Source organism: Prionailurus bengalensis, chromosome E2, assembly GCF_016509475.1.
Source record: "Prionailurus bengalensis isolate Pbe53 chromosome E2, Fcat_Pben_1.1_paternal_pri, whole genome shotgun sequence".
Taxonomy (NCBI): domain Eukaryota; kingdom Metazoa; phylum Chordata; class Mammalia; order Carnivora; family Felidae; genus Prionailurus; species Prionailurus bengalensis.
Window position 1 is genome coordinate 20402355 of NC_057352.1, and position 27190 is coordinate 20429544.

The 27190-nt window shown below is 48.3% G+C and overlaps 2 protein-coding genes across 2 annotated transcripts in view; one reads left to right on the plus strand and one right to left on the minus strand.

The window, feature by feature from the left end:
* Positions 1 to 26783, plus strand: part of RHPN2 (rhophilin Rho GTPase binding protein 2) — a 60757-nt gene extending 33974 nt beyond the window's left edge. Inside the window, 11 exon segments of the mRNA XM_043599089.1 lie at positions 5656 to 5733; positions 6110 to 6234; positions 7961 to 8127; positions 10661 to 10848; positions 11254 to 11410; positions 14568 to 14687; positions 16344 to 16538; positions 18934 to 19010; positions 20012 to 20158; positions 20474 to 20629; positions 25416 to 26783. Of these exon segments, the coding sequence (XP_043455024.1) occupies positions 5656 to 5733; positions 6110 to 6234; positions 7961 to 8127; positions 10661 to 10848; positions 11254 to 11410; positions 14568 to 14687; positions 16344 to 16538; positions 18934 to 19010; positions 20012 to 20158; positions 20474 to 20629; positions 25416 to 25676 (1671 nt within the window). The 3' untranslated portion in view covers positions 25677 to 26783.
* Positions 11750 to 13920, minus strand: LOC122495190 (sorting nexin-3-like). Its single transcript, XM_043600952.1, is given in 3 exon segments — positions 11750 to 12808; positions 12811 to 12913; positions 13876 to 13920. Coding segments are annotated over 3 exon segments (690 nt in total). The 3' UTR covers positions 11750 to 12266.
* Positions 26784 to 27190: the final 407 nt, after the last annotated feature.

The window sequence follows — 27190 nt, forward strand, 5'->3', positions numbered from 1 at the left end:
TCTCTCAGTACATTCTCTCCTTAATTTAACTTTTGTTATCCAAGCAATAACCAGCTTAAAAAATATAACATATATATTTCTGCCTGTAGGATTTTATGTCGATGAACTTACCAGCCCCTCCCTTTACAGTTCCGCCTTGATAGCGTGTTCGGAAAGCACCCTCCACGCCAAGATGGCCTAAATATTTTGCCATTGTTTCCTCCAGTGTCTTGTTTAAATGTTTTCACATCACATCTTTAATCTATTTGGAATTACTTTGGGAGTAAAAAATGAGGTATAGGGCTGTAGCTTTTTATTTAAACCAAATGGGTAGTCAGTTTCCCCTGAACTCTGTGAAAAAGCCATCTGTGGTGCTGGATGGTGTCTGTTTCTCCCCATGCCCCCCCCCCATCCACCCTTCTCAGTCCTGCTCTGTGCCTGGGAGGCCACAACAGGCTCCTGCTCTGTGGCTTCTTGTTGCCTGTGGCTGTTGGGGGAGGAGCACCAGAGAGGATAGGAGGAGCCCCGAGAAGTTCGGGCATTTATTCTCCAGGCTCCTTCAGCCAGCCTCCTTTTTTTCATTCCCAGAGGGAAGGTCCTGGTGGCTTTGGGTGCCTACCTCAGGTAGCCAGCCACCTCTCTGGGTTTCCAGAGCTCCTTCCCTACCCTGACCCTTTAGCTCTGCGGTTCCAATGGCCCTGGAGGTTCCACACCATCCCTGCGGTTTCCCTTAACCCTGCCCACACCCCTGTATTAGCCCTTTGCTTCAATTCACATCGGCCCGCAGTCTGTGTGTGCCATGCCACTTCCTTCCCGTCTGGACCTGCTGGCTGCTCCAGCCTTTCCCACTCCTGTGGAACGCTGGCTTCTGTTATACACCTGATTCTCGAATCTCCTTCCCTCTGTTTCTGATCCATGCCTGGTTTCATTGTCTATCCATTGCTCACAGTTTAATCCCTGTGTGTTTTAACAGCACTTAGAGCAAGCCTCTTTTATTAACTATGCTCTTCCAAATGTTCTTGGCTTTTCTTCCACATTTTTACTCCCATGTTTTGTCAAGTTTCCCCAAAATAGCACTTTTGGGTTTTGATTGAAACTTCATTTAGATTCATAGCTAAATTAGGACAAAATTGTATCTTTACAATCTTGCACATTTTCATCTATGAACCAAATATTTCTAATTGTTGATGTCAACAAATAGCGAGTTTTACAGGGGCAGAGACCATGTCTGTCTGATTTTAAAAAATGATTTAATGCTTGCCATTTGCAACAACATGGGTGCATTTGGAGAATATAATGCTACGTGAAGTAAGTCAGAGAAGCACAAATACCATATGATTTCGTTCATATGTGGAATTTAAGAAACAAACAAAAAAAGACAAAAAACCCAGACTCTTTTTAAATTTTTTTTTTAATGTTTACTTATTTTTGAGACAGAGAGAGGCAGAGCATGAATGGGGGAGGGTCACAGAGAGAGGGAGACACAGAATCCAAAGCAGGCTCCAGGCTCTGAGCTGTCAGCACAGAGCCTGACACGGGGCTTGAACTCATGGACCAAGAGATCATGACCTGAGCTGAAGTCGGACGCTCAACCGACTGAGCCACCCAGGCGCCCCAAAAACCCAGACTCTTAATAGAGAACAAACACGTGGTTCCCAGAGGGGAGGTGGGTAAGGGGGTGGGCAAAATTTTATCCCTGGGAATATTGTACTTTTCTTGATCTGGTACAGTTGGGAAGATATGGTTTCCCTGTTACATTTTTTCTAACAGGTTATGGCTTGTATTAGAAAGGATTTATACGTAGTAACTTTTTGTCCCTTTCACTGGATGCCTGCTAGTTTAGGAGTTTTTCAGTTGAAGCTCTAGGTTTTGTAAATAAGGCATTATTTTGGAAAAAAAAATTATTTTTTCCTTTCTAATATTTGTCTTTATTTGTTAATTTTCAGAATTATGTTATATAAATAGAATGATGTTATATAATCCTGTCTTATCCCTGATGTTTACAGTGGGTTCCAGCCAGATTTAAAAAAATTTTTTTGTTAAAATGTTTATTTATTTATTTATTTATTTATTTTTAATTTTTTTTTTTTTCCAACGTTTATTTATTTTTGGGACAGAGAGAGACAGAGCATGAACGGGGGAGGGGCAGAGAGAGAGGGAGACACAGAATTGGAAACAGGCTCCAGGCTCCGAGCCATCAGCCCAGAGCCCGACGCGGGGCTCGAACTCACGGACCGCGAGATCGTGACCTGGCTGAAGTCGGACGCTTAACCGACTGCGCCACCCAGGCGCCCCTGTTTATTTATTTTTAAGAGAGAGACAGAGTGTGAGTGGAGAAGGGGCAGAGGGAGAGGGAGACAGAATGTGAAGCAGGCTCCAGCTGTGCTGACAGCTCAGAGCCTGATGTGGGGCTCGAACCCACCGGGCGTGAGATCATGACCTGAGCCAAAGTCAGAGGCTTAACCGACTGAGCCACCCAGGCGCCCCCCCCCCCTTTTTTTTTTAGAGAGCGTGTGGGGGAGAGGGACAGAAGGGGGAAGGGGAAGAGACAGAGAGAGGGAGAGAGAATCTTAAGCAGGTTCCACACTTAGTGCAGAGCCTGACACGGGGCTCCATCTCATGACTCTGGGATCATGACCTGAGCCGAAATCAACTGAATGAGACCCACAGGTGCCCCTAGATATTTTTTCTTCTACTTAGTAAATTTAATCTCACCTAGGAATGCATTTAGAATTTACCAAAACTCTCTTTGACTTCTGTGAGGTTAACAAAGTTTGTAATTTCTCTCCTAATTTTAAGAACATTTTTGCCATGGGACACCTGGGTGGCTCTGTCAGTTGAACATCTGGCTCTTAGTTTCAGCTCAGGTCATGATCTCACAGTTTGTGGGATCGAGCCCTGCTTGGGATTCTCTCTCTCTCCCTCTCTCTCTGTCCCTCCTCCCATTCGCGTATGTGCGCGTGCGCAGTCTCTCTCTCTCTCTCTCTCTCTCTCAAAAATAAATAAACATTTAAAAAAGAAAAAAGAAAATTTTTGCCAGCATCCATAGCAGAAGTTGGGGCACCCGGGTGGCTCAGTTTGTTAAGCGTCTGATTCTTGGTTTCGGCCCAGGTCATGATCTCACGGTTTGTGAATTTGAGCCCCACATTGGGCTCTGTGCTAACAGCGCAGAGCCTGTCTGGGATTCTCTCTCTCCCTGTCTCTCTGCCCCTCCCCTGCTTGCTCGTTCTCTCTTTCTTTCAAAATAAATTAATTAATTAATTAAAAAAGAAGAAGAAGTTGACAGAACAGTGTGCTGTCCTGAAAAGGATGCAGTTTTTCTCAGCCCTGAGCATCTCGAGTGGTGACCTGAACAGTGTTTTCAGAGATGTCATCAGACACATCCAGATCATTTTTGCCATACTGAACATCACTAATAACATAATTATGGTGGAGAATCCTTTCAAATTTTACAAATGGTCATTACATTAGGAGAGGAGCCGATTCCAAATATCAGCACTTTAAGTTGTAAAAAAAAAAAATCTGTGACAGCATCATACATTGAAAGGAAAACTTAGGTAAGAAAGACCAAATTGAAAAACAGAAGGAGCCAGGTGCCTGGGTGGCTCAGTCGGTTGTGCATCCAACTTCGGCTCAGGTCACATGACCTTACAGTCATGAGTTTGAGCCCCACGTCAGGCTCTGTGCTAACAGCTCAGAGCCTGGAGCCTGCTTCAGATTCTCCTGTGTCTCCCTAATCTCTCTGCCCCTCCCCTGCTCATGCTGTGTCTCTCTCTCTTTCAAAAATAAATAAACCTTAAAAAAAATTAAAAAAAAAAAAAAAAAAAACAAGAAAAACAAGGAGCTTCTGCATATCCCTGGACCCAGCAAGACATTTCAAAATGTATGCTGAGGAGCTAACAAGAGGTGTGCAGGGAGGGAGACTGTCATAGTGCTATCTTTAATCGCAGAGGTTTACAAATGACTTCAGTGTCTAACGAGAGGAAGTTAAGAATATGATATTTACTGGCTAGCACATAGTAGGTGCTCGGTTTATTTGTTCAGTAAATGAGTTGTACAGTGATTACATTGGAGGACTGTATAACTATTAGAAGTCATGTTGCAGGGCGCCTGGGTGGCTCAGTCGGTTAAGCATCCGACTTCGGCTCAGGTCTTGATCTCACGGTCCGTGAGTTCGAGCCCCGCGTCGGGCTCTGTGCTGACAGCTCAGAGCCTGGAGCCCGTTTCACATTCTGTGTCTCCCTCTCTCTCTGCCCCTCCCCTGTTCATGCTCTGTCTCTCTCTGTCTCAAAAATAAATAAACGTTAAAAAAAAAAAAAAAAAGTCATGTTGCAGAGTATCTTGTGGTAGATGAAGACGTTTGGCACGTTGCCAATTCAAAGAGAAAAGCACAGCAAATTTGTATATTCACTCAACAGAATCCCACGTTTGTAAGACGGTGTGTGGGTGTGTGTGCGTGTGGATTTGCACTGAACGTACAAAAAGGAGGTGCTTTCATGTAGAAATTGTGTAAATTGACTGTACTCACAGACACTTGAGAAAACATAACTGACCAGTGTCTCTCAACTTTTTTTTATAGCCAGGGAGAGCCAACGCTTATGGCAGATGTTATGCAAGAAGCCACTCTCCTCCCCTTACCCCGTTTTTATCTTTTCCCTGTAATGCTTGCCATCTTCTAATATATGATGTCATTTACTTGTTTGTGGTGCCTGTTACTTATTGCCTGTGCCCCCTTGTGAGAACAGAAGCTGCACGGGGAAAGGTCTTTGTTTTGTTTGCTGATGTAGCCCAGACACTATGGACGGTGCCTGGCACGTAGCGGGTACGCATCAGTGTGAGTTGTATGACTGAATGAACCCATGGGGCGGTCGTCAAATGCTGGACTGTGGACCGGGTTTGGGGGTCTCCTTTGGGTGCTTCATTTGTGGAAGTGCCCAAAACTGCTCTCCCAAAGGCTCCCATCGTAGACCCCAAGGGTAGCATCCTCATAACAGTGCCTCGCCAGGAGTTTCCTTCGCCAGGAAGCCCCTGTGCTCCGAACATCTGAGCCCTGCAGTATCTGTGACGTTTGCCAGAATTGTTCAATGTGTAGTACTTATGTGGTCACTTAACTGTCCTGCGAAGACATTTTAGTTGTTTGTTTGTTTGTTTGTGTTCAGTAGGCACCATGCCCAATGTGGGGCTCGAACTCATGACCCCAGGATCAAGAGTCGGATGCCCTACCGACTGAGTCAACCAGGCACGCCTGCAAAGACATTTTAAAATAAAAATAACTTCAACTTTCTTTTTTACTGAAGTGACAAAAGGAACTTTAAATATACATGTTGTTATGAATTCTACATGGATTTTTTTTTTAATTTTTTTTTTCAATGTTTATTTATTTTTTGGGACAGAGAGAGACAGAGCATGAACGGGGGAGGGGCAGAGAGAGAGGGAGACACAGAATCGGAAACAGGCTCCAGGCTCCGAGCCATCAGCCCAGAGCCCGACGCGGGGCTCGAACTCATGGACCGCGAGATCATGACCTGGCTGAAGTCGGACGCTTAACCGACTGCGCCACCCAGGCGCCCCTCTACATGGATTTTTAAAGGGGGGGAGAGCACATTAGACATTCCTGTATACCTATTTATGGTTTCGAATGTCACCTTACAGTGGTTCATCTCCTTTCTCTTGCAGGATTTTATCCTGGAGCATTACAGTGAGGACAGCTACCTCTATGAAGACGAAATAGCAGATCTGATGGACCTGAGACAGGTACAGTTTTGCGTGCAGCAGGGAGGGGAGGATGGCCGCTGGAGTCTTCAGAATGTCCTTAAAGTCTTAGAGAATCGCTCCTGGTTGGAGGTGATAGGGAGGTGCTCCGGGAGCCATCTGTTCAACCCGGCACACGAGAAGACCACAGGAGGGGACAGACACGCCCACTGGCACGTCTGGGTCTGGATTCTGGGACTCCTGAGTTCATGCCAGCCCTTTGCCACCACTGCTAGCGCTCGTGATAGCCGCAGCGGGTCCCGGGCTCCATAGCCGTGGTTATGTGCGACATCTTCCAGAAAGTGGGGGGGCGAGGGGAGGCAGGCATCGGCTGTGTCCTCACCTGCCCCCCCGCCATCCATGGCTCCTCTCCTTTCAGGCCTGCCGGACGCCCAGCCGGGATGAGGCCGGTGTCGAACTGCTGATGAGTTACTTCATCCAGCTGGGATTTGTGGAGAGCCGATTCTTCCCGCCCACCCGACAGATGGGGCTCTTGTTTACGTGGTAGGTGCCCGGGGTCCCTGCTGCTGTCTTCCCCGTCAGCTCCCCAGGGGCTCCTCTGCAACCACAGCCCCCTCTTTCAAGCGGTCCCATTTATACAGGAGAGCCTAGAGACGTGTAGATAAACCGGTGTTTATTTATGAAGGGGACCCAAGGGGAGGAGGCTCCAACAGACCGTGGCTTCTTGCTTCTCAGAACAAGTGAGCCGAGCAGAAGAGGCATTTTTTCGTGCTCATTTCATTGTTGGGGGAACACCGGGGCTCTGAGGTGGAACTAACAAGAAGCAAGATTCTTGTTCCAGATGGGGCAGGGGGTGGGGATCAGGTTTTGTCCCAACGACAAAGGCAGCAAACAGAAATAGATCGGCTCTTAAAACCCTGAGCAGAACATTTGATTCTTCTCGAGAGTTGGTATTTTCAAAGGGTAGTGTCGTTTAACTACTTTGGAGATGCTGTACCTCTTCTCTGAGCGTACTTAGCATGGGCGAAAGGGGAGGAAATGCCAAGAGCTACGGGGCGTGTTCAGAGCCGCATTTCACCACAGCTGGTGATTAGCGATGCTGTCCTTTTGAATGATCAGACGGATGACTTTTGCTAACGATGCCTTAGCTGCCTACTCACGGCGAAAAGGCTGAAAGTGTTTCTCCTCCGTGTTGAATTAGGAGGAAGCTCCACATCTATCTCCCGGTTGACATGTGAACTTTAAAACAAATCCCCAGTCTTTTAGACTTGAGGAAGAATTATGAGGGGTTAGTAACGGCTGTGTTACATTTAGGAGAAGACCTGTATTTTTTTAATACACCTTATTTTTTAGAATGGTTTTATGTTCACAGCAAAAGTGAGAGATTTCGGGGAGCCTGGGTGGCTCAGTCCGTTAAGCGTCCGACTTCGGCTCAGGTCATGATCTCGCAGTTTGTGAGTTCGAGCCCCGTGCCGGGCTCTGTGCTGACAGCTCGGAGCCTGGAGCCTGCTTCAGATTCTGTGTCTCCTTCTCTCTCTGCCCCTCCCCTGCTCATGCTCTGTCTCCCTCTGTCTCTGAAAAATAAATAAATGTTAAATTTTTTTTTTTTAAAGAGAATTTCCCATATACCCTCTGCCCCCCAACACATGCCCAGGCTCTCCCATTACCACCCAAAGTCCATAGTTTACATTGGGGCTCACTCTTGGTGGGAGGCATTTCATGGGTTTTGATACATGTATAAGGACACGTATCCACGTTGTACTATGATGCAGAGTAGTTTCACCCCCTTACAATTCTCTGTTCCATCTTTTATCCCTCCCCTTCCCCCACAACCCTGCTGATTCTTTCTGTCTCCATTGTTTGCCTTTTCCAGATTGTCAGATAGTTGGACTCGTACAGTATGTAGCCCTTTTTCAGATTGGCTTCCTTTCACTTAGAAATACGCATTCAAGTTTCCTGCATGCCTTCTCACAGCTCGATAACTCATTTCTTTTTATTGCTAAGTGATATCCCACTGTATTGTTGTGCCACAGTTTATTTATCCATTCACTTATGGAAGGACATCTTGGTGGAGAAGCCTTTTTCTTGTGTGAGATTGTGGGCACCTGATCTTGGGTGAGATCAGACCCGTTGTCTTGCTTGGAAACGAATGCTTCATTGCATGTGTGTTTTTGAGTTTCATTCAAGAAATACACTTTGTCCGTTTTCATCCAGAACGGCATTCACTAGCCAAATGATCCGTATTCTCAAAACCGTTTCTTTTAAATAGGTATGACTCCCTCACCGGGGTGCCAGTTAGCCAGCAGAACCTGCTACTGGAGAAAGCCAGCATTCTGTTTAACATCGGAGCCCTCTACACACAGATCGGGACCCGGTGCGATCGACAGACGCAGGCTGGGCTGGAGAGTGCGGTGGACGCCTTTCAGAGAGCAGCAGGTGTGTCTCCGCAAGGGCTGCTGGGATACAGTCCTGGCCCCACCAGCTGGCACTGGGCACTGCAGCGGAAGAGGGTCAGTGAGTGGGTCTAAGCCGGCCCCACGCGGAGCCTCACAGGCCTGCAAGGGCCAGGCGGGTTTCTCGAGCTGGTGTTATCTTCCCACCGAGAGAACTGCTTAATGGCTCAAACCCTGTCGCCTCAGTCTGGGTTTGGCTCATGCACACAGCGAGTCCCGTGGTTAACAATTAATCTTTTCCAAACAGCTGGCCCCGAGGATGGCAGTGAATGAGTTGTTCTTTTGAACACTGTATTTATTGAAGAAGGGAATACGTTCTCTCAAAATAGTGCAAGTGTAGACTCTTTTCGGTTTTCTTTTATCAGGCGTGGTTCATCATGGCATTTTACTGTCCGTGCCTTTATCGTGTGCCCATTCTGCAAAGCTTGCCTCCCTGAGATTGCTCCTCTCAGCCCTCTGTCAAGCGACACTTAGCGCCAGCCTGTAGCGGGGTGGGGGTCACCAGGCTGGGCGCAGCGGGTGGGCCTGGCTCCTGGGTGTCTGAGGGCCCCTCATTGCTCTCCTCCAGCACGGCCTGTGTCTGGCAGACTCGCCCTGAGAAATGGTGGGTGGGACGGCGACACGGCACAGACCACAGCACGACCCCCTCCACTGGCTTCATGTCAGGGCTCATTCCAAGCTGGCCCTTATCACTGCTTTGGGGCATTACTCCCAGCGGAGAACTTTCCGGGTATCTCACTCTGCAGGCCTTTGCCATTTTGGCTGATCGTGAAACTGCTTCTGTTAAAATGACAGATCCCTTGGGATAAAACGACGCGCTAAGATTCCGTGTGGGAGCGGATTTCTTTCACTGTCAGACCTTTCCTGGGCTCATTTTCTTTCTGAGGAACCTAAAGCAGGTGTGCTTGGTGACCCATCTCTAAGATTACAGCAGTATAGACAACATTAAGCACAAGAACAGAGTGGGAGCAGACCCAGAAAGGAGCAAATAGCCTGCAGCCATTGCCATCATCCACAGGGCAGCTTATGCTTTGCAACAAAACCAGAGGAACCAGTCAGATGGGATTCATGTCAGGGATTTTATTTCAGCCCGGGGTTGATTGTCAGTGAAGGCTGTGACAGTTAATTTTCCAACCTATAAAAAAGTCAGCTAAGGGCTACAGCGGGAACATTCCCATTGGAGTGGGGGAGTCGATCTTTCCTGAGGTCCTGGGGAAAAGCCCTGAGTTTTGTAATGACCCAGGTGTTCCGTGTGAGCGTGTCCGTCCGAGAGCCCTCCCGTCATCCTGCCTGCTTTCTGCTTTCACCTCCATTAAATGCCTGGTCATGTATGGAATTTCTCACAATTGTCCCGGGTGAGACAGGAACAAACAGGGGGGAGGCTGGTTTCCTTGCTTGATGCAGAGGTAAATGTTTTGGAAAAGGATCCGATTTTTTAAATCGTGGTAAAACATACAAGAGAAAAATGACCGTTGGCAGCCAATTTTAAGTGTTCAGTTCATTGGCATTAAGTACATTCACACTGTTGTGCAACGGTTCTGTCGCCAGGACTTTGTCATCTGCCCAAACTGAAACTCTGTCCCCATTAAATACTGTCTATTCCCTTCTGCCCCCAGCCCCTGGCAACCAGCATGCTAGTCTCTGTCTCTCTGAATTTGACTCTTCCAGATACCTCATCTCACAGAATCACACAGTGTTTGTCCTTGTGATGGGTTTATTTTACGTAGCGTAACGTCTTCGTCCATGTTTTAGCATGTGTCAGAATTTCCTTCCTTTTTAAGGCTGAAAACTATTCCATCGTAGGTATACGGCACATTTTGTTAGACCATATGTCGATGGACATTTGGGTTAGTTTCTACCTTTTGGCTGTTATGACTAATGCTTCCATGAATGTGGGTGTCTAAGTATCGGTTTCCATTCCTGCTTTCACTTCTTCAGGGTATGTACCTAGGAGTAGAATTGCTAGATCTTACCATGATCGAGACTCAGATTTTTTTTTAACGTTTTATTTTCATTTTTGAGAGAGACAGAGACAGAGTGTGAACAGGGGAGGGGCAGAGAGAGGGAGACACAGAATCCGACACAGGCTCCAGGCTCTGAGCTGTCAGCCCAGAGCCCAACGCGGGGCTCGAACTCACAAGCCATGAGATCATGACCTGAGCCGAAGTCGGACACTTAACTGACTGAGCCACCCAGGCGCCCTGAGAATCAGATTTTTTTTTTTTTTTCAACGTTTATTTATTTTTGGGACAGAGAGAGACAGAGCATGAACGGGGGAGGGGCAGAGAGAGAGGGAGACACAGAATCGGAAACAGGCTCCAGGCTCCGAGCCATCAGCCCAGAGCCTGACGCGGGGCTCGAACTCACGGACCGCGAGATCATGACCTGGCTGAAGTCGGACGCTTAACCGACTGCGCCACCCAGGCGCCCCGAGAATCAGATTTTTTAAGATGCTCCCAGATACCGGGGAGAGTAGTATCCCCAACTAATGTGAAAAAAAAATTTCCAATTCACAGGGGTTTTAAATCATCTGAAAGAGACGTTCACTCATACTCCGAGTTATGACATGAGTCCTGCCATGCTCAGTGTGCTGGTCAAAATGATGCTTGCACAAGCCCAGGAAAACGTGTTTGAGAAAATCTGCCTTCCTGGGATCCGGAACGAGTTCTTCATGCTGGTGAAGGTGGCTCAGGAGGCTGCCAAGGTAAGGCGTCCAGGTTCCCGTGACTTCTGGGGGTGGGCAGGATGTGCTGGTGTGGGCCCCCTAGAAGCAGCGGGGGAACAAGCCCACGGCAGCTTGCCCGTGACCTGGGCAGCGTGCCCGCCCTGGCCAGAGCGCTGGCTTGCATTTTCTTGGCAAGTGTGGCGTTTTATTTACGGATCACTGATTCCATCTGCAGCTTAGCCTAAAAACCATCATAATGACAGTTGCCTGATCTCCCTGTTAACTATGACACCGAAAGAACGAGGCACCCTTGGAGCTGCTCCCAGATTCTGGAGCGGCCTCCAGCAGGGCCGCTCCGTAGAAGAAAGGGCTCTTTTTCTGCACCCTGGGTGCGTGAGCACCCCTGTGCCAGGCTCCCTGTTCCCAGCGTTCCTTCTGTTTCAGGTCGGGGAAGTCTATCGGCAGCTGCATGCGGCCATGAGCCAGGCACCGGTGAAGGAGAACATCCCCTACTCCTGGGCCAGCCTGGCCTGTGTGAAGGCCCACCACTACGGAGCCCTGGCCCACTACTTTGTAGCCACGCTTCTCATTGATCACCAGTGTAAGGCTTGTGGGCTTGGAGGCTCTGGGCTTTGGTCTGGGTTGTGCTTCTGGGACATTGTGAGCTGAGCGAGAGCTGCCTGCCTCTCTGGAGACGCTCACAGCCTGGGGGCCCGTGTGGGATTAGGGGCTGTACGTTCCCGTTGTGGAGGAAGAGGGGTTGTGCGGTTCTGCCTGAGATGGAGCAGACAGCTCCTAGGAGAGGACTTTTCCCCTGGAGGTGAGCCCAGGGTTAACATCAGGGAAACACTCCCCTGGGCACCGCATCCAAGGGGATGCCCCCAAGCTCAGTATTCAAGATGACCTTTGGATGTGATATTTTATTTTATTTTATTTTCAGTGCATATCAGAAATGCATTTTTATTTTTACTTGAAAACAACTTAAATTTTTAGACAAATGATTTTAGTCTATAAATTGGATTTTGTTTTTGTACAGAATATAAAGATTTCCCTCACTGATCTTCCATGTGAAGGGTATTACAAGCCTGAAGGGAGATACTTTCCGCACACAAGTGTGGCTCTCACACATAGGGGACTGGAAACCAACGGGGTAGTGCTTCTAACCATAAATTAGGACAAGTGACACCACATATTAAAAAGGGGTAAGAGAAATATTCTAGTCAATCAGATTCAAGAAGCAAACAGGACACAAAAACTGCGCAGATAAGACGAAGTCAGCAACTTTAGTTAGGATTCTGCAGATTATGCTGGAGTAACAGGTTTGTGGGGTTATAGTGTGTACCACATGAAAACAGCAAGAAAGAGCCAGAAAGGCTGGAACAAGGGATTTTCACTAAAGCAAATTAACTTCTTGTCAACTGCCAAAACCAAACAAAACAAAACTGAGCATATGCATGTTAGTATACTGAAGGCATGTTATACCCGTTTCCGTGCAGCGTGCTAAAAGTTAGATAGAACCTCTTCGCTGGTGCACACGAATCATTAATAGTCACGGAAAGTTGTTTTGTTTGTGTTTTGTTGCCCCTTCTCACCAAATTTCGGGCATGTCTTGTTTTAGATGGAGTATAGCCTTCATCTATAATTTCGTCCTGTAAAAACATGTGAAGACAACGTTCATTCTGTGCTAGAGGATGACCAGCGAGCTTGTTTATAAACTGCCCCAGCCCCCGCTTCCTTTCTTCAATAAAATTATCATCAAATATTCCATCATCTCCTCCGAAAGGAAGCTGACGCAAAAATGCTTTTCCAGGCAGCGGGGGAACTACAACCTTGTGCTCTCTTTCTAATTCACTTTGCAGCCACTCAAAGTCACTGTATCTTCTAATAGTAGATTCCTTCAGCTTGAAAATAGGCAGATTTATCTTGACCCTGATGTCGTAGGTGGTGAAGCGGCCCTGGCCGACCCCCACCGTCTGCGGGTTGCTCACATCGATCTCGAGAAGTTGCTGGGCGGCCCGTAGGCATCATTCAGGTTCTGGGGCTTGGTGATCAGCCGCCCAGTGTCCACCACGGTCTCCGCGATTTCGCTGCTGCAGCTGCCTTCCTGGATGTGATATTTTGAATGAATCAAAACCAGAGCACCTGAGTGGCTCAGTTGGTTAAGTGTCGGACTCTTGATTTTGGCTCAGATCGTGATCTCACGGTTTGTGAGATCGAGCCCCATGTCGGGCTCTGCGCTGACAGCAGGGAGCCTGCTTGGGATCCTCTCCCTCTCTCTCTGCCCCTCCCCTGCTCACAAGGGGGATTCTCTCTCTCTCTCCCGCAAAATGAATAAACATTTAAATGAATCAAAACTAATGCAAAAAAACATATAATCCGTGGTGATCCAAATTTTCTTTATTTTTTTTAATGTTTATTTTTGAGAGAGAGACACAGAGTTTGAGTGGGGGAGGGACAGAGAGAGAGAGGGAGACACAGAATCTGAGGCAGGGCTCCAGGCTCTGAGCCGTCAGCACTGAGCCCGAAGTGGGGCTCGAACTCACAGACCGTGAGATCATGACCTGAGCTGAAGTCAGACACTTAACTGACTGAGCCACCTAGGTGCCCCAATGGTGATCCATATTTTAAATAGAGACTACAGATCAATAACAATGCTGTGCTGAGCTACACTGGAAACTGAGGCAAAGAGGAATTTTGATGTTTCTTCATCATGCATTTTTTAGCATTAATTTTGATATTTAAAAAATTGCATTAAACTATCATGTGTTCTGATTGATGAGTTTTGGGTGCCCTCTTACATTTTTAGCCCAAGCAAGGTGTCTTGCTGTCCTCACCCTAGTCTTGGCTCTGATCTGAGGTCAGATGGGACTTCTGTTGTCATTACTTCCAATCAAAGTAGCCCTCCAAAGTAATGAAAAGGACCACCTCTGGAGCCACACTGCCTGGGTTCCTGTCACAACCTGCCATTTACTAGCTGTGTGGTCTTAGTTAATTTCCTTAATTTTCTGTGCCTCAGTTTTCTCACCTATAAAATGGGGATATGAAAAAACCTATCTCAGAGGGCACCTGTGAAAACCAGGTGCCTGTGTGCAAAGCTAAATAGTCCCTCATATCTAGTGGACGCTCGGGAATTGGTAGCTGCTACTGCCAGTGTTAATATAGAGTCTATTAGACGGGATAAGTCACGTAAACCAATAGAAAGAACGACACTTTGGTAATTGCGGTAGAAACACAAATGAGGCAGCAGTTGGACTCCTTGGTGAGGTCACGGAAGGCTTCTCAGAGGTGGTGACGTTTGAGTTGCCCTTTGAACTCTGAGGAAGACTTTTGCGGCTGAGCCAGGAGGAAAAGGACAGCCAGAGCAAGAACACTAGCTGAGCTGTGGAAGGGAGGCCGGAAGTGTTGAGGTGGTGAGGCTAGAGAGGGGACACGTGCCAGGGAGGGTGCAGGCGTGGAGGCCACCAGAGGTCTGAGGCGGGGCTACGCTAGAAGGTTCCGTGAGGTGGGGGAGTTGGAGGAGTTGGGGACCCAGAGCCAAACCATGAGCCCCAAGAGTGTGCCTGGCCCCGGGTACGCAAAGTAGCCAAGGGTGTGCCAGGGGCAGAAAGACCTATCGTCCCAAGGGCCTTGTAAAACTGGAGAAGGAAGACTGGAGACGTGGTTGAGAGAGATCTCCCTAAGGGGTCTTCGGCACCGTCTCCAGAGTCTGTGGCCGCGTCTGTGTCAAGAAGGGATTTACCCTGTGGCTTCCATTGCAGTGAAGCCTGGCGCAGACGAGGACCATCAGGAGAAGTGCCTGTCCCAGCTCTATGACCACATGCCGGAGGGACTGACGCCCTTGGCCACGCTGAAGAACGGTCACCAGCGCCAACTGCTGGGTATGTGTCGCCTGTCCTGCTCACAGGGCCCCGGACAGGTCCCCGGGGCAGGGCTCAGAGAGCAGGGCATCCTGAGTCGTCGTGGCCGCTGTGGATCAGTTATCATGAGGCACATTCTGAAGACTCAACAGGCTTCTGGAACCGTGTTCTCGCAGGTTCTGTGAGGGCCCAGGCCAGAGCTGTGACCATCTTCCAGAGCCCTAGAGGTCCAGGGCTGGCCCTGGGTCATCCAAATGTAGAGGGACGTGTCTGTTAACTTTCTTCTGTCACACCTAAGAACTGGTGATGAATCGTCCTAGTTTGGTCCCTGCCAAGTCTCAGAGTGAAGATCTCTTTTCACGTGTGAAGCTGAATTCCTCTCCTACCCCAGACCTGCCCTCGTCTCATCTCCTCGATGGCAACTCCAGCCTTCTAAGTGCACAGGCCAGAAACCTGGGGCTCACCTTCTGCCTCCGGTTTTCTTTCTCATCCCACATCTGATTGGCAGATCCTGTTGACTCTCCCTAGAAAACACGTCCCAGATCTGACCACTTCTCAGCTACCACCCTGGTCCAAGCCACACGTATGATGTGCTTACTTAACAGACATCGACTCCCTTCAGCCTCACACAACCCTGTGACGTAGGTATGGTCCACTTTACAGTTGAGGAAATAGAGACCCAAAGGGCTCATAACTGGTCCCCCTGCTTTCCCTTTGCTCCTTCGTAGTCAGTTCACGTGAGGCCTCTGTTCATACCCTCATGGGCTCCCATCTCACCCAGAGTAGGGGCAGAAGCCTTCACCCTGCACTGGTAAGGCTGGACATGGTCTGACCCCTGTTGTCTCTGGCCTCATAGTTCCTGCCTTTTGCTCTGGCCCTCTCCCTCCGGCCATACCCTCAAGCTCCTTGTTACCCTTGAACACATAATAGGTTTAGTCTTCCCCAGGGCCTTTGCACTTGCTGTTCCTGCTTTCAGGAGTGCTTTCCTGTGATATCCTATGGCTGCTCCCTTGCCTCCTTCGGGGCTCTACTCAGAAGTCACCTTCGGGGCGCCTGGGTGGCTCAGTCGGTTAAGCGACTGACTTCAGCTCAGGTCATGATCTCACGGTCTGTGAGTTCGAGCCCCGAGTCAGGCTCTGTGCTGACAGCTCAGAGCCTGGAGCCTGCTTCAGATTCTGTGTCTCCGTCTGTCTCTCTCTGCCCCTCCCCCACTCGCAGTCTGTTTCTGGCTCTCAAAAATAAATAAACATTCAAAAGTAAAACTAAAAAAGGTACCTTCAGAAAGGCCTTCCCAGATCACCCATCAGAGAAGAGCAACTCTTTGTTCCCGGTCTTCTTTTGCTGTATCTGCTACCTGCCCTGCTTCATTTTTCTCCATAACCTCATTGCCACATGGTCCCCTGCCTGTTTCTTTGCTCCTTAGTGATCTCTCTTCAACCACTAGCACATAAACTCCATGACGACAGAGGCTAGTTTTTGTCTGCTGCTTTATCTCTACCGCCTAGAACACGTGGTAACTATTTGCTCAATGGATGTTTTATAGACCTGAGTGAGCCGTCCAGGCAGATCCTTCAGAAAAGAGAAGGTCCACCTTTCTGGGGCACTTTGGCTCTCCCTGACACATTCACACTGCACTTTGGGACGCTGATGTCACGGGGGGTGCTTTTCTGTCGGCAGGCAAGTCCCACCTGCGCAGAGCCATTGCCCACCACGAGGAGTCTGTGAGGGAGGCCAGCTTGTGCAAGAAACTACGCCACATTGACGTGCTCCAGGAGGTGCTGTCCGCAGCGCACCAGCGCTCCCGGCTCAAGTACGCTCAGCACCAAGAGGACGATGAGCTGCTGAACTTGATGGATGCCCCTGACATTATCTGTGAGTGGCCCGGGAGCCCGTTTCTCCGGGGGCATGGCCTGTGTCTGCTCATCCTGGAAGGCTGGGGCAGACCCTGCTGTATGCTGGGTACTGCTCTCACCCTGGAGTTATCTGCTGCTCACGCAGCGCGGGGCCTTCTTTATGGTCGTTGTAGCATGTGACTCCTTTCTGCCCCTTGGTGCCCCTTGGTGTCCGGGCGCCCAGCTGCCTGGCTTGTCTTCATCTCCTTCACGACCCCCTTGGCTGACTGTTCTTGCCCAATCCCACCCACCCCTCAGGCATTCTTGAGAGTCTGCTCTCCCTGCTTTGCCTCATCCAGATGCCTTTCCTTAAAGTCGCACAAGCTCCCCGGGGTTCCAGCCGTCCCCTGTGGTCAGGAGACTTCGGAAACTACCTTCGCCTTGGTGTTTTTGCTACACCCCACGCCCCACAGGCCCTCTGCCTTCTGGGAGTGCCCTTTGCTGTGTCTTCTACCTCCGGCTCCATGGTTTTAAAGCCAAAGGCTTCCGTATTCCCTTTCCTATGCTTGCTCTTTCCTGGTCGCTACATCCTTTAGCCACGCCAACATTTTCTCTCATTCTTTTTGTAGGACAACAAATCATTCTCATTATGAAATGAGAAGTAAATATAGTGGAATCAGGGGATGTGGGGAAAATTTTTACCTTGACAGTGAAAATGCTTCAAAACCTAGTTTATCGTGTGCGTGGGTGTGTGTGGTAAGAACACTGAAGATCTGTCCTGCCAGCAAATTTCGAGTATACAGTATAGTGCTAGCTCTAGTCCCCCTGCTGTGTGTTAGATCTCTAAAACCTCCTCATCTCGCGGGACGGGGCGTTTGGACACTCGGACCAACGTTACCTCACTCCCCACCTTGCCTCCACTGTCACCCACGGTTCTCTCTCTGCTTCTGTGAGTTCAAGTGAGATCACACACCGCCAACACTTTCTGAGCATTTTGGAGGGATTCATTGCCATCCTGGGCTCAGGAGGATGGAGGTGTTTTGGACAGTCGTTGCTGCCCTTGGGGCGGGGGAGAGGGGGTGGTTGTCGGTTCTGCCCCAGGAGGCGGGGGTTGGGAGGCCCCTCTGAGAGGTGAGTTGACGGTGAAGGGATGACAGGGTCTTTCGAGGAGTTGGGGGGAGGTGGCCCAATCGAGAGAACCTCCTTTGTCCATACTTCCTTCCACCCCACTTCCTACACCTCTGTTCCTAGTCTGTTAAAGTTCCACTCCAATTTCCGGGACCAGTTCCTGAGAGACGGAGCCCTGCGCAAGCTGGAGCCCGGGCTTGTCTGTGGTAATGCTGGCTAGTACCTGCTGAGCACTTGAGGTCTGCCAGGCACAACAGTGAGCACCCTATATATACGGAATCTCATTCAACTCTTCCTCCAACTCTTTAGGGAGGCACTGGTGTTGCCCTCATCTTAAAGATGAGGCAGTAAAGGCTTAGGGAAATCAGAGTCTTTGCCCCGGGTGACCAGGCTGGCAGGTGGAAGCAGGCATGGTGCCCTGTGATTCTCCTTCATGGACACTGGCTCCCTCCTTGGCCCCCGTGTCCACACAGTGTACTGCGTGGCCAGGAAGTAGAGACATCACCTCCACGGAGGGAGTGGGGGAGCGCGGCTCCTGGGGAGGCCGCCCAAGGCTGGTGGTGCCACTCTGGGAGTAGATGAGCACCCCATCCGAGCCCGACACTGAGTCAGGCACTTTGTAAGAAGCCACAGGGCCATCTTGTGAATAGAGGGGCGTGTTCTGTCTCGGCAGGGCCAGGCTTCTTCCCCAGGTTTTCTTTGTATACTGCTCTTCATGTTTTCTTGGCCTGCTCTGGGATCCTTTGTCAGGAACTGCCTAGCCTCATGATAAGAGTTGGCGTGAGCGTCCCATGAATGTGACGGTGGAGATTTATGCTATCAGTGGACGCAACCGGGCAAACCGACGTCCCCCTGAAATCCTCATATCCCACATTAATGATGAAAGGAAGAAGCTCATCTCACCCGGGACTCTGTGCTGGGTCCTTCCTTCTGTAACGGCCACCCCTGAAATGTAGACTACTTTTCGGTCGGGTTTCCCGAGTGCCAAAGGAAGTCCGCTAGAATATAAACACACTCCTCGAAGGCAGGGGATGTGTCTTGATTGTCACTGGTCTGTCCCAGCCCCAGAGTGAGGTATGGCTCACAGTAGGTGCCCGGATGGAAGGTGCAGCTGACACTGGGCCAGGGGGTTGACAGACAGTCAGTCCCTCTTCTGTACCACTTGTCTAGACCAAGAGGAAGGCCAGGTGACTAGGAGAAAGGTTTGCTCCCTCTTCCCTTCAGAGAGAAGACTTAGACCTGAGTTTTCAAGGATAACTTTCAATTATAGAAACATTTACGCTTTCACTTCTAATGTTCTTTTCCAGCTAAGACTGAGCAAGAGGTTGAAATTATATTGCCACAGTTCTCCAAGGTGACAGCAACAGACTTCTTCCAAAAGCTGGTATGTTGAATGCTTATTCTGTGATGACTCAAGGGGACAGCTCATATAGGCCGCAAGTATAGAAAAGGCTATTTTTAGGTAACTATACTTTTTTTAATTGGAGATTTTATATAGTTTTTGTTAAGATGACTTTAAAAAAAAAATTTTTTTTTAATGTTTATTTTTTTTAGAGAGAGACAGAGACAGTGCCAGCAGGGGAAGGACAGAGAAAGAGGGAGACACAGAATCCGAAGCAGGCACAGAGCCCGACACAGGGCTCAAACTCATAAGCCTCAAGATCATGACCTGAGCATAAGTCAAACAGTTAACCAGCCGAACCACCCAGGTGCCCATAAGATGACTTTTCAAAGAACATTTTCTTTAGGGGTGCCTGGGTGGCTCAGTTGGTTAAGCATCCGACTTTGGCTCAGGTCATGATCTCGTGGTCCATGAGTTCAAGCCCCGCGTCAGGCTCTGTGCTGACAGCTCAGAGCCTGGAACCTGTTTCAGATTCTGTGTCTCCCTCTCTCTCTGACCCTCCCCCGTTCATGCTGTGTCTCTCTCTGTCTCAAAAATAAATAAATGTTAAAAAAAAAATTTTAAAGAACATTTTCTTAAAATATATTGGATATTTTAGAGAAAATGGCAGTTGGATGTTCCTGTGTGACTGCTGTAGCATGTATTATCCCAGATGCTGTCATTAGTCTCTGAGCAAGGCCAGGTGACATCTGCAAGGACAACAAGGTGACATTTCCTGTAGCTTTCATTTTTTTTAATGAAAGAGAGTGTGAGTGTGTGAGCAAACGGGGAGGGACAGAGAGAGGGAGAGAGAGAATCCCAAGTAGGCTCCGTGCGCTCAGCCCAGAGCCTGACATGGGGCTCGAACTCACAAACCGCGAGATCATGACCTGAGCAGAAATCGAGAGTCGGACGCTTAACCAACTGAGCCAGCCAGGAGCCCCTCAGCTTTCAAGTGCTTGATTCAGCCTTCGGATCCTGCACCTAACGATGCTGTTCCGCAGGGCCCCCTGTCGGTGTTTTCGGCGAACAAGAAATGGACACCTCCTCGCAGCATTCACTTCACTGCAGAAGAAGGGGATTTGGGGTTCACCTTGAGAGGAAACTCCCCAGTTCAAGTCCACTTCCTGGACCCTTACTGCTCTGCTGCGGTAAGTGTGTGCCACCGTAGATGGGGAGCAAAACTTACTGGTATCTTTGCAAGCAGTCAAACAGGTCAAAAAGAAAGAAAGCTGCCCGAACAAATATATCTGGGTGTATGAATGAATTTAGGGTTCCTCTCTGTAAAAAGACGGACCGTGTGAAAGGCCTCTCATGGGTCTTACTCGCCTAGAGAGCAACGGATTCATGCATGCTGTCTTGAAGCAGACTTATGCAAATATCTGTTTTGTTAATGCACTTGGGAACCGATCCAGGGGTTGGAATGAACAGAACACTGACCTTCATTTAAATCCTGCTGTGTGTAGCTGGCAGGAGCCAAGGAAGGGGATTATATTGTGTCCATTCGAGACGTGGATTGCAAGTGGCTGACCGTGAGTGAGGTCATGAAACTGTTGAAGGGCAAGGGCAAGGACGACGTGGAGATGAAGGTCGTGAGCCTCCTGGACTTCACCTCGTCCATGGTGAGTGCTCACACCCCGACAGGAAACAGCAGCGCAGAGTGGGGTTGGTGTGAGTCCAGCCCCAGCTGTGTCAGCAGACCCGCCACCGCCTGCCTGCATCGGTGACCTGCCCCAGACACCCTGGGCCAGAGATCGCTGGAAAACTAAAAAAATGTGTACATAAAAGAACCACTTATTTTTCTGATTAAGTTATTTGTTACAAAAGTCATATGTACTTATGGTAAAAAAAAAAAAAAAATACTCAAATGCTACAGAAGGGCGCGAGACGATGTGTGGAAGTCCCTCCCCACACGTCAGAGGCAGTGCTGGCTGTTCCCCGTGAGATCTTGGGAAGTGCTTGATGCCTGTGCACATTCACGTGTGCAGTTATAGCCTTCGTGCTCCCTCAGCGGGAGGAACCGTGTACATTCTCTTCCACACTTGGTCACATTTAATTATGGGCCTTTGACTCTTCCCTCTATGACAGGGTTCGTTCTTCAGGTGTTGGCAGGGCATCCTGTGTGCAGGCCCTTCCTAGGTGTTGGAGCTCCAGGTAAACCAGGCTGATGAGGTCCCCGCCCCCAGAATGCTGGCCCTAAATAAGCAAATAAGTGGTTGTGATTTTTGACAAGTGTGGTACAGAAAATAAACTGTGTATCGCGACAGAACGATTGGAGGCGGGGAGAGGCTCCTCTAGGCAGGGCTTGCACAGAGTCGTGAGTGACAGGGATGAGCCAGCCATTTGAGGAGGCGCGAGAGGAGCATTCTGGGCAGGGGGATCGACAGGTGCAGAGTCCCTGTAGCAGGAAGAGGCTTCTGCTAGAGGAACAGAAAGAAGGCCTCTCAGCTGGAACGTGGTAACAAGGGAGGGAGTGGCAGGAAATGAGATGGGAGGGAGGCAGGGCCCCACTGGCAGTGGTGGGAGTTTGGAAGCCAGTGAGCCTCTCAAGAAAGGGACTGATGTGTATTTGAGAAGGACATCTGGTTGCCTGGAGGGTGGCCGCAGCGGAAGCTGGCTGTAGCACGTGTGCGGGCCAGCGACGTGAGCACCTTACACTAGGGTGGGTGACGACAGAGGTGGAGGGAGGTGCGTGCCCCTGAGATGTAGCTTTGCAGGTAGAGCTGACAGGGATTTGTAGATGATCTGTGTAGAAAGCCTCGTGGAAAGGAACCGCTCAGTTTGGGGCTTGAACAAAGGCACCATTTTTTCGTAGTGATGGGGAACGGGGGCCAGGGGCGAGGGAGGTAGAGAAGAGAGAAAACAAAGAGATGTACCTTGAATGTTTCACATGTCAAATGTAGATGTGAGGTAGGCGGCTGGATGTTCAAATCTTCAGCGCAAGGGAGAAAAGTCAGACCTAGAAATATCTGAGAATCACCAACATAGAGATGATATTTAAAGCCGTTCAGAGACTAAATGGAATTGCCCACGAGGGTCTGAGGGTCAAGGACTAATCCACGAGACACCGCAGGCATCTGGAGGTCAGTTAGAAGACAAGTGGGAGCAAAGGAAGTTGCGAGGGAGCATTCGGAGAGATAGGATAAAGAAGTTTCTGGAATCAAGGAGAGAACGGTTGGTTGTGTAGGATACAGTTAAGAGGTGGAGAGGGAGGGAGGCGGAGCTGTGTCTATTATTACTTGGCAGCGGGACAAAAGGACACTTTTCATGGAGAGATGGCAACAGAACTCTGATTAGAGAGGGCTGGAGAGTGAATGGATTCTGTGATTCCTTTGATAAGAAACGTCCAGAACAGGCTAATCCACAGAAACACAATGTAGACTAGCGGTTGCCAGGGGTTGGGTGTCAGGGAATGGGGAATAACTACTGATGGGTACAGGGTTGCTTTCTGGAGGGCGAGGACACGTTCTGAAACCCCACGGTGGTTCCACAACCCTGAATATGCTCAAAACCACAGAATGGTGTTAAAGTGGTGAATTTTATGGTACGTGAATTATGTCTCCATTTAAAAATGAAAGAAGATGAAGTCGAGGGACTCAGTGAGCATCTTAGAGAAGGGATCATGAGAAATGGAGTTTTTTAGGGGCAGATCCATAGAATTGCAGGACAAGGGATCAGGGTCCCAACCAGAAACAAAAGAAGTTTGTCCAAAAGAAGGATAAATAAAAGAGCTGGGCTCAGGACCAGAGATGTCGTGATGGTGGTGGGGAGTTGCACAGCACAAGACGTAGCTGTACAAGGAGAAGGGCTTATCTTTCCATCCTATAACTGAACCAGGCCCATGAAAGTGCTGAGGTCGGAGTAGAAAAGCAAGGATTCGAGACTCAGACGTGCTGGAATGGACTTCTGGCTTTACTGCCAGTGGAATGACTGACCTTAGGCCTCAGGGAATGGTTCTGAGCTGCAGGAAAATGGGGTGGGGGTGGGGGGCAGTGCCAGCATGGGATGCATTTCCATTCACAATAGGTGTTTAATAACCGTGATAGAGTTATTCTTTTCACCCGCAAGGCCTTAGACAATAGCAACTGAGCGCTGTTTTTAATTGCTTTTGCTTCAAACACAACCAGATAATGAGAGCAATAAAGCCCATGCCCTGGTTGGACTGGTGACCTGCTCCCCCACTCTCTGAATTGTGGGGACCCCCAGCACTCCTCCGTGGAGCGTTATTTGGAATACTACTGATGTAGCAGAGACCCCAGCCCTGGAATCAGGCTCCGTCTGCTACTAACCAGCTGTGTGGCCTTCGGCAGGTTACTACCCTCCTTGGGACTGTTTCCTCATTGGTATAAAGTGGGACGGGTGCAGTGGTTTCAGACTGGGCTCCGTTAATGGTGTGAGTCAGGGGGGTGCCCAGGAACATTTGGGATGGGCAGTGGGGAGCATGCTGCTGGAGGCCAAGACAAAAAGGGAATGGCAGAAAGGGGGCAGACATTGGGGTGCAATCTGGGAGGGGAACATAGGAAAGAGGGAAGCTTTTCAAAGGCGGTGGTGGTGTAGGTGTATATAGATAACACAGCAAGCCTGTGTGCCAGGAGGCAGGAGTGCAGGAAGGAAGGCACACCCAGAGGGCGGGGGAGATCAGGCGCACAGAACTGGTCTTCAGGGGCAGATGCTATTAAGGTAACGCAGTATCAGGAGGACGTGTGTGGGGCGTCAGGAGACCTCCAGAAGGAACGAAATTGCTAGGATAATGTAGGAGTGCCAGGGACTGAGGTGCCCAGTAGGGGCTTGGGGACAGGGTTAGAACGCCAAGGGAAGCCAGCTGGCTCGGTGGCTGTTCCCCAGTAACGTGCAGCCATTTGAGTGCAGGCCTGGGGGAGGCAGAGGGTAGAGTTTCACTAGACTTGGCATTTGTTGGTTGAACTATGGCAGAGGATAGAGGGAATCTGTAAGGCAGTGGTTGTAAAGATGGAAAATGGACTCTAAGCAGGTTAAAGTTGAAAAATGTTTGCAGGCATCACATCTACATCCAGGACGGTTTGTTATTGGTTTTCATTAAAAACAGCGTGTGGTGTGTATGTCTTGTAGAGTATGGAGGGATTAAATGGCAGTTTTATAGATAAGAGGCATCTTTATCCAAAGGAGCCAGACTCCAGAGTGAATACCCTTCTTTATCATCCCATCTCTCCAATCCCGATTTCTATTATGAACAGCGTACCCCACCACTTTAGATATGTTGTATGTATATTTACAGGCCTGATCCCAGGGCCTGGAACATAGTAGATGTTCAGTAAACACTTGAACTTAGCAACCTCAATGTCAGGCAGACCTTCGAAGCAGGTGATAACCTGCATGGAAGGTTACAGAAAGCAAGGATCTTCAGATGTCTTAAGTGAGCCCTGCGCAATCTTTTAAAAGTTAACAGTAGTGCTTCTGGGTACAGAGTTTCAACTGGGGAAGATGAAAGGGTTCTGGAGACGGTTGGTGGGGATGGCTGAACGACCGTGTGAATGTGCTCCGTGCCACCAAACTGTACCCTTTAATGTGGTTAAAATGGTCAGTTTTCTGTTATGTATATTTATTTCATCAGTTTAAAAGATAGGGGGAAAAGCTAATTAGCATCTTCACCATGGATTCTAGATGGTCAAGAGAACGGAGTTGGTTTACACTGACTAGCATGGACTGAAGTCCAGTGTTCATTAGGTGAAGAAAGCAAGAGGCAGACCGGTGGGTCATGTATTCCTTTTAAGGAAGGACAATGGTCACTAGTATGTGCACACAATACCTGTATATGTACATTATCTCTAAAAGAATAACAGAAATAGTGGTTACTTCAGGGGAGAGGCCTGGAAGCCAAGGTAGGAGGGATACCTTCTGTTCGGTATATACATTTTCATATTGTTGGCCATAAGCATGTATTACTTTTACAAGTAGAGTAAGAACCTTAAAAAGTGAGTAGTGGTCCCTCGCCTAAGTTACTACTAGTGAGTCTATTCCTTAAGAGTTGTCCTTGTTTTGGGGTACCTGGGTGGCTCAGTCGGTTGAGCGTCCGACTTCAGCTCAGGTCATGATCGCACAGTTTGTGTACTCAAGCCCCGCGTTGGGCTCGGTGCTGACAGCTCAGAACCTGGAGCCTGCTTCGGATTCTGTGCCTCCTCTCTCTTTGCCCCTGCCCCACTCACGCTCTGTCTCTCTCCATCTCTCAAAAATGAATAAATGTTGAAAAAATAAAAATAAATTGTTCCTGTTTTTAAGAACCTAATCCTATGTAAGTGTTAGTCACCTGGGTTTCAGAATTACATCAGCTTAATTGCCGAGAAGATGCCGTAAGAGCAGAATTTTGCCATCAGTTGTTTAGCAGCTGTCTGGAGGATTTCTAACACCATTTTTCTTCTTTCCTATGCGCAGCATAATAAGTGTGCGACATACTCTGTGGGCATGCAGAAAACCTACTCTATGATCTGCTTAGCCATAGACGATGATGACAAAACTGATAAAACCAAGAAAATCTCGAAGAAGCTTTCTTTTTTGAGTTGGGGCACCAACAAGAACAGACAGAAGTCAGCCAGCACCTTGTGCCTCCCGTCGGTTGGGGTTGCGAGGCCTCAGGTCAAGAAGAAGCTCCCCTCGCCCTTCAGCCTTCTCAACTCGGATAGTTCTCTGTACTAACGTGAGCAAACAGAAACGTTCAGGCTCCAAACGCCAACGTCTCTGGTGCTGACCACGCCTTCCTATTTGTGCCACAATAGAAAGTGTCTCAATATTCGCAAATCTCCTTTTCTCACTGGGTAAACTTACAACTGGTAGGTCTTCGTGAATGCAAGTCACAAGAAACCTCTAGAAATTTCGGGGGGGGGGGGTGTCACCGTATTGCTGCAAGTTATTTATTATATAAAGTATTGTAAATAGAACAGCGTTGAAAATATGGCTATTTTTAATGGCTACAGTTACAGCTTGTTGTTACTATCTGAATTAAAGGGGGTTACCTCTGTTGCTGTCCTACTTGTCATCGTGTCCAGGCTTAGGTAATAGATCATTCCTTAACTCAGAATTCAGATGACCCCCCCCCAATTAAGGCAGGTCAAGGGATTATAATGATTGACTAAGGTAATATAACTCAGAAGTGTTCCAAACAACTGCTTCTTGAGGGGAATTTGTGAATCTGAAACGACAAGATTTTATGACTATTTCTATGTAATATGAATGCTATTTCCAGATAAAGTCTAGTGCCAAATTTGTCACAACTTACTAGACAAAAACAAACCGCACAATCTGGGAGCATTGTTGCTTCTAGTTTGATGTCATTAACCAGCTGCTAACACGGTAGCAGTGTTAGACGGGGATGCTATCTACAAGGTAGACGATATACTGTTTGATACTCAAAACATTTTTCTGTTTGTTTAAAGTAGGAAGTACATAATTGTATATTTTAAGAGTCTAAGATGGGTTGGAAACATTTTATCAGGTAAAGGTGTAAATGATTCTAGTTTAAATCTCTGTTTGACTTGTTTTTACCCGTCTATCTCTCTTGCTCACAAGTTGGATGATACCGTGATTCTAGTAAGATTCACGGTTGACATAGTTTAAGTTCTATAGCTAAAAAAAAAAAAAAAAAAAAAGCATTGAAATCTATTTTTGAGAATTAATAAGAACTTAAATATTTTCTAGTGTGCAATATCAAAAGGGAAGCAACCACATTTGGGAAAGCGTATCTGTCCACTGCTGTTAGGGCCATTTTTGTATAAATATTTAAATAAACATATTCATTTGCCTGAATTAATGTTTTTTAAATTTTTTCCCACTTATATTTCACTCCTCTTTCAAACGGTTTCTACCCTAATGCACAAAACTTTCCTGTTGTTCGTCTTTTTTTTTAAAATAATGACTGACACCACAAAACAGGATTTAGGGAGCTTTCAGGTTATCTCAGCATCTTTGAAAACATATGTGCATCTTTAATTGCATTTATTTTTTGAGTGGCTGATTGTAGCTTTTGATCCCCACCACTAGCTCTCCTCTCTGGATGCATCTGCCCCTGCCATTTTCCTTTGTATCTTCCCACTGTTGGGCTATACATTTGCAAACACATTCTTTACCCCTCTCATACACACTGGCTTTTTATCTTTAAAAGGGACTTCCAAACTCCAGGCTGTGTTCAGAAGGCATGCTCCGTGGCTATAAAC